General features: G+C 40.2%; 1 protein-coding gene across 1 annotated transcript in view; it reads right to left on the reverse strand.

Annotated features, from left to right (window-relative positions):
• The window catches only part of GHR (growth hormone receptor), a 535,090-nt gene that overhangs the window by 194,080 nt on the left and 320,947 nt on the right, over positions 1–20,063 (reverse strand). The window contains exon 5 of the mRNA XM_089687808.1: positions 8,247–8,327. Coding sequence (XP_089543934.1) covers positions 8,247–8,316 — 70 coding nt within the window. The 5' untranslated portion in view covers positions 8,317–8,327. The remainder of the gene's footprint in view (positions 1–8,246; positions 8,328–20,063) is intronic.

The following is a 20,063-nucleotide window of genomic DNA, read 5'->3' on the forward strand; positions in this document are numbered from 1 at the left end:
TTCCCTCAGGCATCTGGGGAGGTACACCAGGAGGGCTGGAGAGTTCTTCAATGGAGAGGCTTTCATTCATTTTGTCCACATCTGTACATACTTGCTAAGGAGTTTGTCCTCAAGCTTCTACAGTTCCTTGGGCATCCCATATACCCCTACCCCTCAACCCCATCCAAGTTTAATATCCCTTAATAAAACTACAAAAACAAGCTGAAGAACTGTTTACTCTTTCCACTGTGGAAGAAAATGTGTGTTGCCTGGCTGTGCAGAACTATAGGTCGGCCCAAAAACTCAGCGACTTCTAAGGGGGTAGTGCTACACCTGCATTACACATCATTGTGTTGATGAGAGGATCTGTCAGTATTTTTTCCAATCAACATGCTGGTTGAAAAAAAAAAAAGAAACAAAAAAAAAACCTGTGTGTGTATACCCAGCTTAAGCCAGTCAGAGTCACAAGAGTTCCTCTCCAGCTAAAAACCTTGTAGGACAGCTGTTTTGAATGCTGACATATGCATTGACATACCTTCTTAGACACAGTCTGTCTGGACAGTATGGTAACTTGCTCACCTTGCATCATCAACAAGCAGCTTAACTCTTTAATAAAATAATTGAATCCAGAACAATTTTACTTCAGCTAATTACAGTATACAGGATGCTTTTCCAAGTCCTTTAAATTGTAAAAAGACAATGGGGGAGATATACTAAAACTGGTGCTCACAGAACCTGGTGTAGCTCTGCCTAATAGCCAATCAGCTTCTAACTTCAGCTTCTTCAATTAAAGTAGTTGTAAACCCTCTCACATACCCAGTGAAGTGAATAGCCTCAGATGATACACAGAGATGAAATCAATCCTATTATAAGTTTTATCTGTTTATCTGCAGTCTTCTCTTTTCTACATCCCTTCAAAAGTGCTGAATATAGATAAAATCCTTCTGCATCTGCCAGTAGCAATGAGGAGGTGGCGGGGAGCTGCAGTTAGAGCTCTGGTACAATTTGTGAAAGCTGATTGGAGGAAAGGGACCCACCCCCCTTCACACACAGCACAGAAACAAAGGAATGGTGCAGCGCTGTGTTGTGAATAAACAGGCTGTGTGCTGAGCTCTCTTCCAGGTCACCATTTTATCTCTGGTGTCAGTATAACTTGTCAAAAATGACACATGCTGACAACAGTAAACACTACAGATATAAGTACTTTGTTCAGATTTCATGACTGAGGTTTACAACCACTTTAAGCTTTGCCAATAAAAACTAGAAGTTGATTAGTTACTATGCACAGATGCACCAAATTCAGTGTATACCTGTTTAAGTAAATATCCTCCAATTACTTTTCTAAGCCCTGTCTCTGTAAAGTACTATTACTGACTGAAGGAACATGGAATAAATGGGGAGGGAAGCAGAGTAAGAAACCAAAATCGCATAGCAACTGAGTTGTAGTGGCCTAAAACTAGGCTAAGATGAAAAATTAGATGGGCTAGATGTCGGCATACTATGGAACAGTTGATGCTACAAAACTGCTACAGAGGGTTAGCCAGGGAGCCCCATCAAAATTTTGCTGTGGGGCCCCAATATTCATATTTACATCCCTGTTAACATTCAAGCTATATCTGTTGTTTTTTGCTGCACTGGTCCTCCGTCTCCTTTCTACACAAGACTGAATGTTGGCATGAGTACTGAACTGCGAATCAGACACAATCACCGATAATATCCTGACACATGTCCTATTATTTCAGAGAGTTCTGAACAGGAAATTTCTTTCTCTATGAAGAGGGTGATCCGTATAAAGACAGGCCACAGATGTTCATCACATTTGTATAATAGACACTATGACAATTAACATACCAATCCCTTATGCTGTTCTTCCTGTGACTTAATTTGTTGTTTTTCTTTATTGACTATTGATTTATGTTAATTCATATAAAAAATGACTTATGTGAAAGGTTAGGTTCACCTTTGGAACATGTTACATGTTCCACCCGTTTTTAGGGTGGAATATATGTTCCCATAGTTGGAGCCGTGCCCAAAAGGTCCAAAAGGTGAACTTATCCTTTAAATGATAGTGAAAGAGTTTTTTGGAAACTTATGATAAAAGCATGTCGCCTACTGTATATTCTTTTTAAAATGTTCAACATTGTTGAGAGTTTTCTTAGCTCAAATAAATACTTGGAATAACAACTATTTTGCTACATTTTATCAAACATTTGGCCCTACATCAACTTGTAAAATAAATAAATAATCCAATCTCATAGGGTTTTCTTTTCATAAGATGGCCTTCTGTACTAATAACACTAGTATTATTATTTTGGAAGTGGATTCATCATCTGATATAATATTACTAATAATAATAAAAAGCAGGGTCACAGCATTCACTATCTTAGGTATCCTTGGCTCTTACATACTGAGAGAAATTTCAACAATATCAATGTCAAAAACATAACAATATCAACCCATTACAATCAGTTAAAGGTACTGAAATAGTCCACACAAGTCCAATTTTTTTTAAACCAGACATAGCCTTGAGTGTTAATTTTTTTGTTAACTCCAGGTATTGTTTGCATTGCAGAGTTACATTGATCCAGTTTGGACCTTTACATTACTGGCTCTTCATACATATGCCCCCTACTGCTGGCTCTCGTCCCTAACCATAAATGATGTTATAATGCAGTGGTCTCCAAACTGCGGCCTGCAGATTGAAGGAAACCCTTTTTTTGGCTTTATCCAGCTTTTGCGGCACTTTTTCTCTCACCAGCAATGAGCCATCATTCCTTCCAGTAACACCAACAGTAGGGCACGAATCCTTGAACTGACACCAACAATGATGCATTATTACTTCCAGAGACACCTACGATGAGGCACTACTCCTTCCACTGACACCAATGATGAGGCATCATTCCTTCCACTACCACCAACTGGGAGGCATTAATCCTTAAACTGACACCAACAGTGATGCATTATTACTTCCAGAGACACCTACGATGAGGCACTATTCCTTCCACTGACACCAATGATGAGGCATCATTCCTTCCACTACCACCAACTGGGAGGCATTAATCTTTCCACTGACATGAACGATGATGCATCATTCCTTCCAAAGACACCTACGATGCAACACTATTCCTTCCACTGACACCAATGATGAGGCATAATTTCTTCCACTACCACCAGCAGTGGGGAATTAATCCTTCCACTGACACCAACAATGATGCATCATTCTTTCCAAAGACACCTACGATGGTGCACTATTCCTTCCACTGACACCAACGGTGAGGTATCATTCATTCTACGGACAACATTGGGGCACTAATACTTCCACTGACATAAACAACGATGCATCATTCTTTCCAAAGACAACTACAATGGGGCACTATTTCTTCCACTGACACCAATAATGATGCATCATTCCTTCCAAAGACACCTACAATGGAGCACTATTCCATCCACTGGTACCAATGGTGAGGCATCATTCATTCCACTGACACCAACAGTGGGGCACTAATCCTTCCACTGACACCAACAATGATGCATCATTCCTTCCAGAGACATCTACCATGGGGCACTATTCCTTCCACTGACACCAACGATGAGGCATCATTCATTCCACAGACATCAACAGTGGGGAACTATTCCTCCTACTGATACCAATGATGGGGCAATATTCCTTCCACTAACCAATGATGAAATGAAAAATTACATTTATTAACAGGGCTGCCCTCACCAAATGCATCTTATTAAATAACTTATAATATATACAGTGGGTATAGAAAAGAATCCCCCCTTTAAATAATCCAATTTTGTTGCTTTGCAGCCTGAAATTAAGACAGATGCAGTTTTTTTTATTCAGCAACTTATAACATCCAAATTAAAGACATAACACCAGCATGTGAGAAAAAAATTCAAAAATTCAAAAACAGAATTACTGAGTTGGAAAAAGGATCACCCCCCCCCCCCCCTAAAAATGACTTGTAAACTCAATTAGGCACAGCAAATCACATTCTCAATGGCACACAAAGACAATTGACTTTCAAATGTAATCAGCTGTGGTCATTTTGATTAGCTTAGCATGAAAAGAGTTTTCCTGGAGCATTTCAGTCCCTGATAGTGCAACTGAAGCAAACAATCAACTATGGGTGGGATATCACTGGGATAAAGTTGTAGACAGGCACAAGTCAGTAGAAGGCTACAAAAAAAAATCAAAGACTTTATCAATACTTAGAAGAACAGTGAAGTCTATTATTAAGAAGTGGAAGGTATTTGGTACAACACAGACCCTCCCTGGAGGACGTCAGGAGGAAACTGGTCAGAGGCTACCAAGAGGCCTACAACAACTCTGAAGCAGTGTCAGGCAGTGATGACAAAGAGTGGTCATTGTGTGCACGTGACAAAAATATCACAAAGTCTCCACGTATGTAGCTTGTATGGGAAAGTTGAAAGAAAAAAGCCACTCCTCAAGAAAGGCCAAAACGCACCTTGAAGACTCTGAGGCCACATGAAAAAAGGTGTTATGGTTAGAAGAGACTAAAATTGGATTATTTGGCCATAACACTAAACAATATGTCTGGCGGAAATCCAATCCAGCTCACCATCCAAATTACACCATTCCTACAGTAAGCAATGGAGATGGTAATATCCTGTTATGGGGGTATTATGGGGGACTGGAGCACTTGTCAGGATAGAAGGAAAAATGGATGGGGCTAAATACCGTCAAATTCTTGGAGAAAATCTGCTGCCTTCTGCCAGAAAGTTGTCAATGGGAAGAGGTTTACCTTTCAACATGACAATGACCCAAAGCACACAGCAAAAATGACCTCACAGTGGTTGAAGGACAAAAAGGTGGATTTCCTTACATGGCCTAGTCAGAGCGCAGACTTAAACCCCATTGAAAATTTGTGGAATGATTAGAAGACTGCAGTTCACAAATGGTCACCATCAAAATTAACTGAACTTGAGCAGTTCTGCAAAGAAGAGTGGGCAAATATTGCAAGGTCTAGATGTGCAAAGTTAGTAGAGACATATTCCAACAGACTAAAGACTGGAATTAAAGAAAAGGGTGGTTCAACAAAATACTGACACAAAGAGCTGATTCTTTTTTCAGCTCAGTGATTCTGTTTGACGTGTTGGTGTTATATCATTCACTTGGATGTTATAAGTTGCATTGAGTAAATACAGACTGCAAGCAACAAAATGTGATTTTAAAGGGGTGATTCTTTTCTATACCCAATGTAATATTAAGTCCTTTTTTATTATTATTATTTTATAAATTTAATATTTACAGATTTTTATAGTTTTAGTTATGAATTTCATGAGATGTATGATGGTTAATATAGGATGCCCTTTAAGTATTATGATTGGTATAGTAAGGCCCTATAGGGGGAAATATTATGTAATATAGGAGTTAATGGTTATGAAATAATATGTTGTTAAAGTAATTATTTCATATTAAATGAAGGTATTCTATGTAGCTATTTTATGTGGTTTTTATCAATGTATTATGAGTTGAGTTTAGTAATATGGTGATCGCTCTTGTCCCAATCACACTGTGAACCAGTATACACCCAAATCAGGGTGGATTTGATTTAAATCAAGTTGATTTAAATCACGATTTAATTCACTAGTGAAAAAGCTCGATTTAAATCAGAATTTTTAAAGAGCAACTGTCATCTTTGTTCCACAGCGGCTCCTCCTCTGACCTGCTGTTGACTCACTGACAGTCCCATTCACTTTAATGGGACGGCTGGTGATGCAGCAGTGACACAAGGTGAGGGACGTGGTGGCATCAGGTGAGTGGATGCCCGCTAACAGACGCTGCCATGATGGATCTAAAATGACAGGTGCTCTTTAAATGTAAGGAATCCAACTCATTCTTGCTGGTAGTTAGAATCTTTAAAATTTGCAGACCAAATGAAGGTTTCCTTCTTAGAATAATAAGCGGTAAGGTTAGTAAAACAGCGATATCAGAACCGATTTTAGGTTAATCACACATAGTTGGAGAAATACTTAAATTCTGTTATTTCATGTTTTTTCTCATGGTTACTGTGAAATTATGTCAATGTATTAATGCAGTGCATATTATCTCAGCTTGCAGAGCTTGGATTCATGAATGAGTTTACCAAAAAAGTAAATATTGCAGAATATACAGCCTCATGCTACATAGCTAAGCTCCATTTCATGCTGAATAAACTAAATTATTAATGTATCTTAAATAGAAAACTATCTTTACATAGATTTTTTACTCCAAAAGTATTTTATTAAAATAAATTTGAGAAAAATCCAATTTAAATAAAATAAATCCGATTTTTTAAATTTTTTTAAAAAAAATCGATTTTTATCCACCCTAACCAAAATAGATATCAATATGGACAAGGGAGAAAGTGGAAATTAGATCATAAGTAAGGTGTACTGGGTGGTGACTGGGAAGGAGTGGGAGTAGCGAGTGACATATAAGACGAACAAATCACCAGCAGCCATAGCTGCTGTGAAAGGGGCAAAATGCATTAGGCGGGGACATTCGGTGACGTCACATATGGTGCGGCAGTGTTTCCGCTTCAGCATTCTGTACCTTTCTCATCTATTTTCTTGAGAGTGTAACTAGATTTTAATGATTTTTTAATTAAAAAAAAACAGTATCAAGCTATGTAGATCTATTTTGTAATCCTCTTTACATACAATGAATATACATCTCTGAATTCCACTTTTGATTTGAGGAGTGATGGAGCCCAAGTTTAGATTTTTTCCATTCAAGCGCATTTTGACCCTTAGGGCTGGTTCACACTACATGCGTTCCAGTGTGTTTTTTTTTTGTAGCATCCAAACTGCACTGAAAGTAGGTTACATGGTTGTCAACGGAAAGCACTGGAACTGTTCTTGCAGTTCCAGTGCTTTCCGGTTACAGAAAAAAAGTAGATTGTGCTGCATTTTTCCTGCACAGAACTGTATTGGAATGTGGTAAAACGCAGAAAAAAACACTGGAATGCACAAAAACGCTTCAAAAATTAACCGAATTGCACTGGAATGCATAAATAATGCAGTGGGTCTCAAATTACCCAAAAAAGAGAAAAGGAAAGGCATCTGGAACACATCAAAAATGCACCAGCACGTATCAAAAACACGCATGCAGAAACGCATCCAAATTACATTTCTATAGTGTGAAGCAGCCCTTAGTGTTTAAGGATCAACACCATCTGGTGAGTGGTGGAACACAGGCGGGGAACACAGCACTGTGGTTCCTGCACCATTATAAGTATTGCACTTTATTCCAGGGACTGCACTTACTTCCCTTTATTCATTTTGATTGGATTATTGCGCATAAGGCCTTCATAATATATGTTATTTAATAAGACACATCTAGTGAGGGCAGCACTGTTAATATATGTAATTTGTTAATTGGAAGGTTCATCCTTTATAACAGCAGCAGTTCCAGGATTGTTTTGCTATTTACTGTATAGTGCACTTTCATTATTATTAATATTGATTCTAATATATATTTACCATAGCACGGGCATATAATAATCAGTTTAGTATAATTCCTCCCATGGATATAAACAACTGAGCAATATTCCTACCTCTAATACCAAATACCAATGACGGGTACTATTACTCCCTCTGACAATTAAGTCTGAAACATTGTCTACTCCTATACTGATGCAGGGGCATTTTTTACTCTTGGTAGTTATTGTTCAGCCCAGCTAAAGTCTGAAGTACAGCTAACTGGCCCTTTGTTTAGAAAGTTTGGAGACCCCCTGTTATAATGTACAGTCTGAGTGATCACTGGAAGGAGGGAAGACTGAGGAAATGCTTCCCAATGCCTTTAGCATATTCAGAAGATGTTGTTCTCTCCCAGCATGCTGACCTTGACAGAATATGTGTAGAATTGCATTTTAATGGTAAATAAAAACACACTGATAGGTCCCCTTTAAGTAATGGAAGTGATATAAACACCTCTTGCAATAAAGCACAGACCAGATACAACAGACAAAAGTCATTAGTTTAAATAAAATATTGTCATGAAAAGAGATACAGTATATCAGACAAACTGGGCTTCCCTTAGCAAGGTGTCTGAACACATAAAGAGCGTTTCCATTCCAATAGCATATTTGTTAGTTCACACATGTTGGTCACAAACAGTCTAAATCAATATAATGTCCATCTATCTGTCTGTGCAAAATAATTCAACTCAGAAAACACTAAAAAATGACAATCATTGACGGATCTTTCGTGTTATATAAAACGTATGCATCTGCTATATAAATAACAGGTCTTACCTTGACTTGTGGTGCTGAAGCCACCTTGGCAGACCAGCATCAGTGTTGTCAGCAGCAGCCAAAAAGCCATTTCTCTGGGGCCTGCACAAAATAAAGAATATGTTTATTTGTGTAGGTGATTATGCTCTATAAATATAGCAGAAGACTGCAGATAATCAATCCTGAACAGAAGCCAAATTTATTCAGAAATAAGATTCTAGCTCAATACTAGGGGTGTAGTGCCAGAATGCATAGTCAGGTACAGGTGGCTCCATGTTCAGAGTACCCCAGGGAAAGTCTGAATTGGTGGTTGTGGCTTTCATGATAGAGGAATGGCAAAGGCTTCACCCAAAGCTCATTTTCTCCAACAAGCAAGAAAAAAGTAAGGAGAGTGGCTTTTTCTTTTTTTGATATTGTGTATGGATCACGGACCATCTGGATCCAGCAGCCATCAGATGGTGGAGAGCAGTGACTGGGGTTGTCTATAAAACTGATTTTAGTTACAGATGGATGCTGGTAAGTTGAACTTTGACTTTTTATATTGCTGTGGATCTTTAGCAAGGAGCTGTCCCCTCTCTGCCTCCCAATTTGTGTAGTTTAACTGTAGCTCCTATTGTATCAGCTGTATTATGGGGCAGCACAGTGGCTAAATGGTTAGCACATCCACCTGGCAGTACTAGGGCCGTTGGGTCGAATCCCAACCACGGCACCACCTGCCTGGAGTTTGCACGTTCTGCCTGTGTGGGTTTCCTCCAGGTACTCCAGTTTCCTCTCACACTCCAAAGACATGCTGGTAGGTTATTTGGCTCCTGTCTAAATTGTCCCTAGTATGTGTATGTATGAATGTGAGTTAGGAACCTTAGATTGTACACCCCTTGAGGGTTAGGGACTGATGTGAATGTATAATATATGTGTAAAGTGCTGCATAAATCGACAGCGCTATATAAGTACCTGAAATAAATAAAAATTATGCGGGAGGTCCAGAGGGACTAGAGATCTCACTGCTGGAGTTCTAGAGAAATACAAGAAGCTGGCGTCCACCTAAAATAGAAATGCCAATTTGAGGGGGACCAAACCTTTCGGCAAGGGGAAACCATTCCACAGGAGTGCTGAAGCTGAACGTCAAAGCTGGGATTGCTGTGCATGATTACTTGTTGAAGGAGAACAAGTCATGAATGTGCTTATGTGAGAATTTCAAAATTTAGTTTCAAATAAAAATAAATATGCAGGCTTACCTTTGAAAAAACTCCTTAGTAACTGACCCCCTCTACCTTGACCTACAGTAATGGTAGGACAGGCCAGACTTAGAAGTGCACCCACATAGACCGCTCCAACTTTTTTATCAATGCACACACACAGTGTATTCTCTCAGCCACTGCTGCTACAGAGGGAGTGCTTGAACAAGCCAGAGCAGCCTTTGGGGTGCAGTCCTAACATCCGGCTCATCCAGCAGAAGAGGGAAATCAGCTACTAAGGGGTTTATTTGGACAGGCTGCATACAGCCTACATGTATGGAGGTGAACAATCAATTATTTGAACATAGGTATGAAATGTACTTGGGATGCTGGAATGCATGAAGGATTTTTTGGAAAATGTCCGTTAAAGGTAAACCAACCCTTAAAGATCCTTTTTTTCTGTAAATAATATTTTTAGTGTCTTTTTGGAGTAGGTTTTTGGAGTACGAGTATCGTGTTTTTGGGTGTCCTGTGCCCTAGCCTGGAGTTTATTGGCCTGAATAAACTCTAACTCTCCAAAATTGACTGGTGCCCATCTCTTCACACCTTTACTACAAGAATGCTACTCTGTAGAGAAACGTCAGCCCACCTGACCACTGGGGATCCCTATTAGCCTTCTGGGATTATGGGGTGCTACAGCAGCTAATACTTCTGTGATCCAGCTCCAGAAACACTTTTCTAATGGCTGGCATTTTTTAAATCGGGTTGATCTCATTTTTAAATACAAGTAGATGTACATAGAGGAAATGTAAGCGGATTAGCAATAATCCCCCTAAGGGCTTCCACTTTTCTGTTATGACCAGTTATCTTTACACAGCATGTGGCTGACACATCATTGAAACAAATATCCTGTGCTGTGTGGTAATGCAAAAATAAATTAAATTAATAATTGCACAATACTTGGGAGTTCTGTACAGTTATTTAACTGGGTCCTGGCCACGAAAACAACAACAGCTGGAGTTTTCACATACTTTGCGGTTTGTAGAATAAACAGAAGCCAACTTAGCTTGGTTGAAATATTTAGTTTCATATGTTTTTAATTTTAATTCTTCCCCATGGTAGACCTGTATATGGTAGTAGATGCTCCATCATGGGTAGGGAAGAAACAACCAATAAATGAAGGCTCGGCCATCCATTTGCCTTACCTATTGTACAAGTCCCCATAGTGTTGGAGTATACACTCCCCACACTCACTTTTGTATGAATGAATGAACCTGGTCAGCATTAACAGAACACCCCCAGAACCTCCAAAATCAATATGTACAGACACCATTCAGATCTGGTGCTTTGGGACTGCGCTGCAGCCAACAGCATTTAATCAAATGCTGTATTATGCATTGGTTTAGCAATGTCTATAGATACAGAGGTGAATGAAGTCTTATGTTTAAAGTAAAACTAAAAACAAATCTTTTTTTTTTCATTTTGGATAGAAATAAGCAGGTCACAGATGAGTTGAAAAACTAAATTTGTGTTGATCGTGGAATCATTTGTTTCTCATCATTACTGTGCCAGCTGTGACACGCGACCTTGCAGTAATTGAAAGTGCCAGATCCAACATGCTGGGTTTTTTTAGAAAATCTAAACAATTGATGGCACAATCGTATGAGTGATTTTCAATTTTATATTGACAGAACTTTCATTATTCAACTCGTCTACGGCCTGCTTTAGAGAGGGTAATGCAGGCCATAGACAGGGAGAAAACCGGACGTTTTTTTTTTTTTTTAAAACAAAAAAATCGGTCGTTCAATCAGCTGACATTACCACTATTGGTAAAAAAAAGGTTGGCTGATTTTCGTCCCGTCTACGGCCAGCAATTATATAGAATATATGCAGTAGAAGAAGAAATAGAATATGCAGAAGAAGAAGAAATAGAATATGAAGAAGAAGTAGAATATGAAGAAAAAGAAGAAATAGAATACGAATAAAAAGAAAAATAGAATATGCAGAAGAAGAAATAGAATATGAAGGAAAAGAAGAAATAGAATACGAATAAAAAGAATATTCAGAAGAAGAAAAAGTTGCAACATTGTATCTATTTGTATCCATTTCGGATACAGATGTTTCTATTCGGATACAAATAGATACAATGTTGCTATACTTTTAAATGTCCAATATAATATCGGACTGAAATTCTTTTTTTTTTCTTCTTCTTATTCTATTGCTTCTTCTTCATCAAATTCGATTTCTTTTCATTTATATTCTATTATTTTCCTTTTCTTCTTTTCCTTCTTCTTTCATGTCACTGGTCATGCGCATTTTTAAATATCGGAAAAAGATCGGCAAATTTGTCCATCATTGCCGCGAAAATCGGCAGAACGACAAATGTGGCCGATTATTTTCCAGCAGGACTGATAATCTAAAAGGTAAAAAATCACGAAAAAACGGCCGACCGATTACCGCACTAACGATCCGAAAATAGGCCGATTTTCGGTTGTTTTTCATCTCATCTATGGCCCGCATTATACCGGTCTCAATTTTTTTTTTCTATCCCTTTGCCCTGTCCCATAGCCACAACAGGAATAAAAATATGGAGCGTATATTTAAATAATAAAAGAAACTATTTAAAAAAAATACCTATCCTTTTAAGAGTACCATAGTACCCGTGCATCAAACTTCTAGTAATGTTGCACCACAAAGGTGCCATAAGGCTCATAAGTGCACCTTATGCAATTTCTCTCTCTTATTTTTCTCTCTCTTGCATTATTCTCTTTCTGATTATTCTCTCAAATTCAAAATAAGCTCTTTTGGCATTGCTAAAGCGAATGAGGAGTCTGTATGCGTTGGATGAGGGGCAAGGGTTTCCTCTTCTCCTCTACTGAAATAAAGTTGTGCAGAGTCCTTGAAAGTAAGTATCTCTAACTACTGATGGGGATGAGAGTGAAGAGTCTCTGAAAGTGTGTATCCCTCACTGCTGAGTATTTTGGGCACTGTAGCAGGTAGTGGGTCTCATCCTCCAGGATCCCCTGGCCACATTGCCTGCAAAGTCTACTTTTCTTGGGCTTATAGGTCTGTTTATAGGCCTGATTCGTTTTCCAGGCTGTGGGCACTCACTTTGTACAGGCTCAGACCCCAGGCTTGGGGTCTTTTAACATCTCCAGGAATCGGGCAAGTTTGTAGTCTCTCTGTAATTACTCTCCCTCATTATACACATTAAAACACCCCTTAATGGGAAAAGCATAATTCTGCTTTAATATACCTGAGAAAACAAAAAGACTGAGCAAATATATAATACATTGTATAAGGTAAAGGAAATAGTTATAAAGGTGAAAGAATTGCCTCATACTGCCCTATATTGTCCAGGGAAATCCTTGTTGCTTCACGTATAACACCCTCTACAATTTAAATGTGAGCTTATTAACCTGAACGGTTGGAGACATAAATAATGAGCCCAAGAAATACGCAGCTGTCAAGTTCCTGGAAGGTTCAGAGTGGAAAACCTGTGAAAGTAACAATTAAATTCCAGCCTAGTGCTCAATTCCAGTCCACCTACTACAAGTGAATGTTACAATTCGATTGGTCTAAGTTCTGATCAAAACAAAGAAAAATGACTCAAATTTCTAAAACATTTTTGGGAATTCCTCTCTATCCATGTTTTGGTCATACTATCAAATGAGCTATTGGCTTAGCTTTAACTCTTTCACTTCCAGTGCTGTTTTTGCATTTTTTTCACACGTTTAAAAAAGTAATTTTAGACCTGAAGATTACATAAAACCTCCAAATATTGTATATTTTTTGAAAGCAGAGAATAAAATAGTGGTAGTTCGGTTTTTTTTAGTTCACATGATATTGGCTCAATATTCAGTAGAAAATACACTTGTTAATTTTAGGGCACACAAATGAAATAAATTACACACTTTTTGGTATAATATAAAAGAGGTTGTGCTGAGTAAATAGATACCCAACATGTCAAACCTTAAAACTGCATGCATCTGTGAAACAGCGACAAATCTCATTATCCTATATTTTCCATGGGGGATGCTTTAAAAGCTCCTACAGATCTTCAATTTAGAGTTAACCGTAAAAATATTGGGTGTAGAATTACTGCTCTCATGTAGCACAAATGCTGTTTTTGTGCATAAGTGCCCCTGGCGTGTACATGTATGTTCATACTTGAATGTATTTGGGGGTAGAAGGGGGTTCAAAATTTTTTTTTTGGGGGGGGTTAAGTGCTTTTTTGGAACTTTAAGTGATTTATAATGTTTTATTTACTTAACTTCTTGCAACATTTATTTTACTTACCTTTTTTGTCATTACATAGATGACAGTAAGTCCCCAATGTGTTGATCTGTGGTGAAAGGTTCTCTTTAACGAGACACCAGGGGTCTAAAAGACCCCTGATGTCTCACCTGTCCTCCAATTAAGTTGATGTAATGCAGATCGCACTCCGTCAACTTCTTCGTAAGTGACACAGGGACCCGGAAATGACGTTTTACATGTTACTTCTGTATCAGTAAGAGGAAGGTGAGTACGACAAACAGACAGTTGCTGGGTTCCCTTCCCTCTACCTGGTGGCACCGGGGTGCATTTAATGTATGTTATTCATGCTGTTTACTTGTAAAAAATGTGTAACCATCCAACTGTTTTGAGAAGGTGGGTGCGCCATCTTGTATGTGATGTCAGCCGGCCCATTAGATTCAAAACACTCTATAGCACGGGTGTCAAACTGGTGGCCCTTCAGCTGTTGCCAAACTATAAGTCCCATGAGGCATTGCAAGATTGACAGTTACAAGCATGACTCCCAAAGGTAGAGGCATGATGGGACCTAGATGGCCAGCAGTTTGACACCCCTGCTCTATAGCATTTCCCTTCACTGAACTCCAGTAGCTACATTAAAGGTTATGTAGGAGGTGGGAAGAGCAGTGGACGAACTGGGCCAGCTTTTGCTTGTCAGCTAATTTCTTTCACAATTTTCGATCGGTAATTCAGATAAATTGATATGTAGAGAACTGTGTGTGCAGTAGGGTTGCCACCTCATTCCTTTAAAACCAAACACATATTAATGACACAGGTTCTGGGGCTGATTAAGGTGATAATTAAACTCACTTAGTGCTTTGTGTGCATTAACTTAGCCTCAGAACCTGTGTAATTAATATGTGTTTGGTTTTAAAGGGATGAGGTGGCAACCCTAGTGTGCAGTCAGTTGTAAAAATGTCTATAGTTCTGCTTTAATTTCTTAAAGTGACTGCAATGGGGGCTGATATTGCAGTCCACTTTCTCAAATGCTAGGTGCCTGGCTGTGTTGAAGCTAGGTATTCTTCTAACTCCTATCCTGTGATTGGTCAGGAGAAGCAGGAGTTCACTCCTCTGCTTACACTGCTCTCTCCTTCTGTCAGTGTGTCTCTTGTCAGCACATGTGCATGGAGAATATGTGATTGGTTTCTAGTGTTAACCCTCCCTCTTGCAGTGTTGTTGAAGATATACCAACTTCTAAAATAGAAATTACAGATTCTTAATTACACTTACACAAAATCAGATTGCACTGTGTTTAGCCCTCCTTGAGTGATAAAGCATTTATTTAAAGTGTTACTAAACCCAGGACCCTGCATTTGCTACATCTGGTCTCCCACAGTACACAGAACATGGAAATGCAATTATTTTAGTAAATATAAACTGCTAAATACCTTTTCTTATCAGCAGTTAGAGCAGTCCAGGGGCAGACTGATCATATGGAAACTTGGGCACTGCCCGAGGGCCCGGGGTCAGTAGGGGGCCCCATGAGATGCCCCTGGTACCTTTTTCATAGGCTTTTTTGAGTTTGGGCAAGGACACAGGGGTCCCATGATCCCCTATTGCCCGGGGGACCCATGAGTTGTCAGTCCGACCCTGGAAAAGTCTTTTCACTTCTATCAGTGTCCAGCAGAGCACTGGTTAAAGCTTGTAGGAAGAGTGTTCATTCTGCTGTAGGAGGATGCAGAACTCCTGACCTGTGTTTGGACAGTGCTGATTGGCCCTGTGCTGATCACATGCACTCTCCCAAGGAAAAAAAAAAAAACCTCTCTAGCAATACACACCAAACTGAGCATGTGCAGAGTGTCTACACAATATGCCTTATCAGGAGATAAAAAGGGGCACTGGAAGAAGGGGAAGACCAGCGATGTTAGGATCAAACACCATTTTTAAACAATGCAGAGGATTACCCCCTTAGGTTCCACAGTGAGTATAACAATCATGCTTTATTGCATATACAGACTGATTTTACTGCTGTGGGTTTAATAACACTTTAACGTCAAAATAAACCTGTACTGGGAGAAAACAAAAGCAGCAACTGTTATTGTTGCCTAGCTGTTATGCCAATCCAGAGGCTTCAACACTGATCCAGGGTAATCAAGAAATCTGGAGATCAGGGTTCTATCTTTCTTCTAAATCCACTTGCTGCATACTTGTTCCGAGTCAGTGATCAAGAAAGTGCTCAGGCCAGGGACGTCTAAGTAACCAGCATGAAAGTCAATAGTAGACTCTGTAGGCTCAGCCAGGCAACCAGCATGTTCAGAAGAAGCCCAGCAATAGCAGGCCCTGCATTTGTCTCAGTCCAAGTTTCCTTTAATACAGAACTGTTGGTTTTGTGCCATTGCTATCGTGCTTCCCCATACAGCGAAAAAAAAAATCGATCTTTACATTGGTTGCATGTCTTGGACAATGTAATTGCATTAATCAGTCATTGCTAATGTCTTACAGACCTTCCTGTCCCTCCAGATGCAGAGGCAGGACTAGTCTAGAAAAAGACTGCATTGTGAGCATAGTGTGTATACTGTGATTCCGCTTGTCTCCATATTTCTAACAAAGCTCATTTGATAAAGATGATCATCTTCTTTGTGAGCTGTAATAAGGGCTCATTCACATCATGGGCATTGCTCAATGCAGCCCATACTCAGAGACAAGGCAACCTGCCTTATGTCCTACTAGTTCAGTTCACACAGTCACGCTGCATTATATGAGCTGAAAAAAAAAAGTTGGGTAGGATGCATTTTATGCTGTACAGCATGTTGCAATGCACTACACCGCATCACAATGTGCTCTGCTGCATAAAGTTGAATACAATTTTTTGAGACATTTCAATAGAGTGAAAAAAGTTAACTTTTTTCCTGCGCTGCTTCCCTTTTTTTTTCTTCTAAACTTTAATGGAAAGATATATTTCATTCACTTCTATGCATGGCAGCTCAATTGCTAAGCATAAAAACTCAAAGTCTCAAGGAGACCCGTGGAAAAATAATGGCAGTTTTCTGCACAGTTCTGCAACACAGATTTTAGGCAGGTGCTTACGGGTATTAGTGTTTTGTTAAGATAGTTTTTCAGTCTGCCCAATTGGGAAGGGGTTTAGCCAGGCTCTGCATTTTCCCACAGTTTTCTGGGCTCTGCCCTATGCCCTGTGTTGCTAATAAAAAGGGAGAAGGCTCTGCTCAGGGGCTCTTTGCCATGGCCATATGGAAAATATATCAAGAGGTCCATCACAAGGATGTAACAAATAGCTTGCATAACACCCAGAAATCCACCTGGGAGAGAACTCTTCCAGACCATGAACTTTACTTGGGGAAGGTTTGCAAAGGGGAAGCCTGCGGATAGATAGCTAGGAAAGACTGTTTATGCACTTGAGACTGTACTGTTGAAAATGTCCAGTAATGTTGGAGGTGCATAGTAGTATATGTCGTATTTAGAAGAACAGGACCTGTAAGCACATACAGGGATGAAGAGGAAGAAACGGAAGGCCACCACAAAGGGTTTACTGAGCATAGACGGTGGCGGGAAGTATGTAGTAGCTATGGTTAACCATGAACTGGTGGGAATATAATAGCAGCTAGACAGTGGAGAGTGGTACCAGGCATGGGTGACAAGTACTGCAGTAGTGAGGGGGATTGGTACTTTGATTTCTTCCCTCGTGGTTGGTTCCCCAGAAGTAATCAGGACTGAACCCGTGGTATGGAGACTTCATGTACTCCACCGCAGGTACAGGAGAGTAAGCAGTAAATAAGTTCCGTGCTTAGTGCACGGCAGGACCCTATTCTGTCACTGGGAGTGAGGTGGCAGAGCAATGCTGGACAGGCTCAGCAAGATCCCACTTTTTATGCCACATTCTGGAAAGACAAGGTGGGCAACAATATGAGATGAAGTGTGTCACAGGAGGAAGTTGAGGGTTATTACACAGCTGCACAGGGTGTACGGCCCATTTCTAAGCTGGGGTTCCGCCTTAAAGTGATATTAAAGAGTATTAAAGGATATATATATATATATATATATATATATATATATTTTTTTTTTTTTATAATAAACATGTTATACTTACCTGCTCTTTGCAGTGGTTTTGCACAGAACAGCCCCAATTCTCCTAGCCCCGATCCTCCTGCCGAGTGCCCCCAGTGCAAGCAGCTTGCCAAGTGGGCACCCGAGCAGGCTCGCTCCTGAAACACTGCTCTCTCTGTTCATTTAGACACAGAGCACATCTGCATACCAACCCCCCCGCACTCTCCTAGCTGGCTGTGACTGGCAGTAGCACGAGCCAATTGCTCTGAATGCTGTCTCAGTCAATGAGGAGGGATCTCTTGTGCACATTGCTGGATCAAGAGGGAGCTCAGGTAAATAGAGGGGAAGCTGGGGGCACTTCTGCACACAGATGGTTTTTTACCTTCATGCATAGAATGCATGAAGGCAAGAGACCTTGAGCCTTTACAACCACTTTAATGTTGAATCCACATGACCACGGCCCCACCTGGTCCCAGGCATTAGTGTGCACATACACGAGATGAGGTACCCCTATGCTCAGGGTGAGTAGGCCCCACTCACAACCTGACAGCTGTGAGGAAGTGCAAATGAGGCACCCACAAAACCATTGTTTTCTATGCACCCTTGTGGAGACCTGCAGTTTTCTTATACAGAAAAACACAGCGCTTTTCACAAGTGTGAACCTAATGCTTACAGATTAATTTCTGATGCTCCAATTATGTCCTATTGTCTTGGCTATTTTACATCTCCCATCTGCAATTCAGTATTAAAACCACTTTGCATCGGCCATTACCATGCTAATCAGCCAATCACATGGCAGCAACTTTAGGAATCTAGATGTGGTGAAGACGACTTGCTGATGTTCAAACCGAGCATCAGAATGGGGAATAAAGGGGATTTAAGTGACTTTGAACGTGGCATGGCTTTTGGTGCCAGGTGAGTTGGTCTGAATATTTTAAAAACGGCTGATTTCTACGCACAACCATCTCTAGTGTTTGCAGTGAATGGTCCAGAAAATATCCAGTGAGCGACAGTTGTGTGGACAAAAATGTCTTGTTGATATCAGAGGTCAGAGGATGGGCATTCGATTTCAGCTTCATCATTCAGAAGGTAGGATCAGAATTTAGTGTAAACAACGTGCAAGCATGGATCCATCCTGCCTTGTATCAATGGTTCAGGCTGGTGGTGGTGGTGTAATGGCATGGGGGATATTTTCTTGGCGCTAGCAAGGTGTACCTAATAAACTGGCCAGTAAGTGTATATGTGGCTTTTTAGTGGATGGGCCTCAACTCTGAGCGGCTGCATGTATGTGGCCCTGTATAAACAACTTACAGTGCTGAGAGCACATGGGATCGGTAAGCTCCCAATGCATACATGCCATCGGGAGCCTTCCAATCATGTGACCGTTGTGACAACCAATCACAGTGGTCCCATGACCCGAATGCCGGCCTCCACCTTCCAGCATCTAGAAGCTCTTAAAGGGCTGGGAGGCATGGGCACCAAGGGGTTAAGGTTTATGATTAAAGTAAACCTCTCCTGAGAAAAACATGGAGGATGCCATTACTGACCTACTTCCTGAAGTACATGGCTAGCCCATTACTCCTATGCATGCACCTTTTTTGCAGGTGTTTTTATTTTAATTATTTTTAGCCAATGGAAAGCTAGTCTCTAGGGAAAAAAGTTCAATACATGCATTTTGCACATTTTTCATTCACTGACATCTATTGGGTTAAAAAACGATTGAAGTTTGTAACCAAAAGCAGGTCATGTGCTTTTCTGAGATTCAAGCTTCAAGCAATACTCGAGTATGAACAGGCACATTGAAAACCATAGGATTTTCAAGGTTATGTTTTTCAGGGAGCTTCCTTCAACAAAACTCAAAGGTATGAATGGGGCTGTAGGGCTATGTGTAGGAGATGGAAAATGCTGGTGTAACTCAGGGGCGGACTGACAACTCATGGGGCCCCCGGGCAATAGGGGATCATGGGGCCCCTGTGTCCTTGTCCACACTCAAAAAAGCCTATAACCGGGGGCATTTCATGGGGCCCCCTACTGACCCCGGGCCCTCAGGCAATGTCCGAGTGCTCAAATGGTCAGTCCACCCCTGGTGTAACTACATTGTGGTGGCAGGGTGACAGTGTTTCAAATGATGCTTTTGTATCTGCACTTCAAATTGTGTTTTTGTATCTGACTGACTTGCAGCCTTAGGTCGTTTTATTTCATTATTAGTTATCTTTGCTGGCTTGTATGCAGAGCAGTGATATAAAAATAATTAAGGACAGACGGTGACCTCATAAAATGTTTCTGTCCCCAGCACAGACAGGAGTGACCTTTACACATTTCCAGGAGACATCGACCACATTTTCTTATCATCCTTCCATCACGTTTC

Source organism: Staurois parvus, unplaced genomic scaffold (genome assembly GCF_062004578.1).
Source record: "Staurois parvus isolate SC_StPar_1 unplaced genomic scaffold, SC_StPar_1.0 ptg000438l, whole genome shotgun sequence".
In the NCBI taxonomy this organism is placed as follows: domain Eukaryota; kingdom Metazoa; phylum Chordata; class Amphibia; order Anura; family Ranidae; genus Staurois; species Staurois parvus.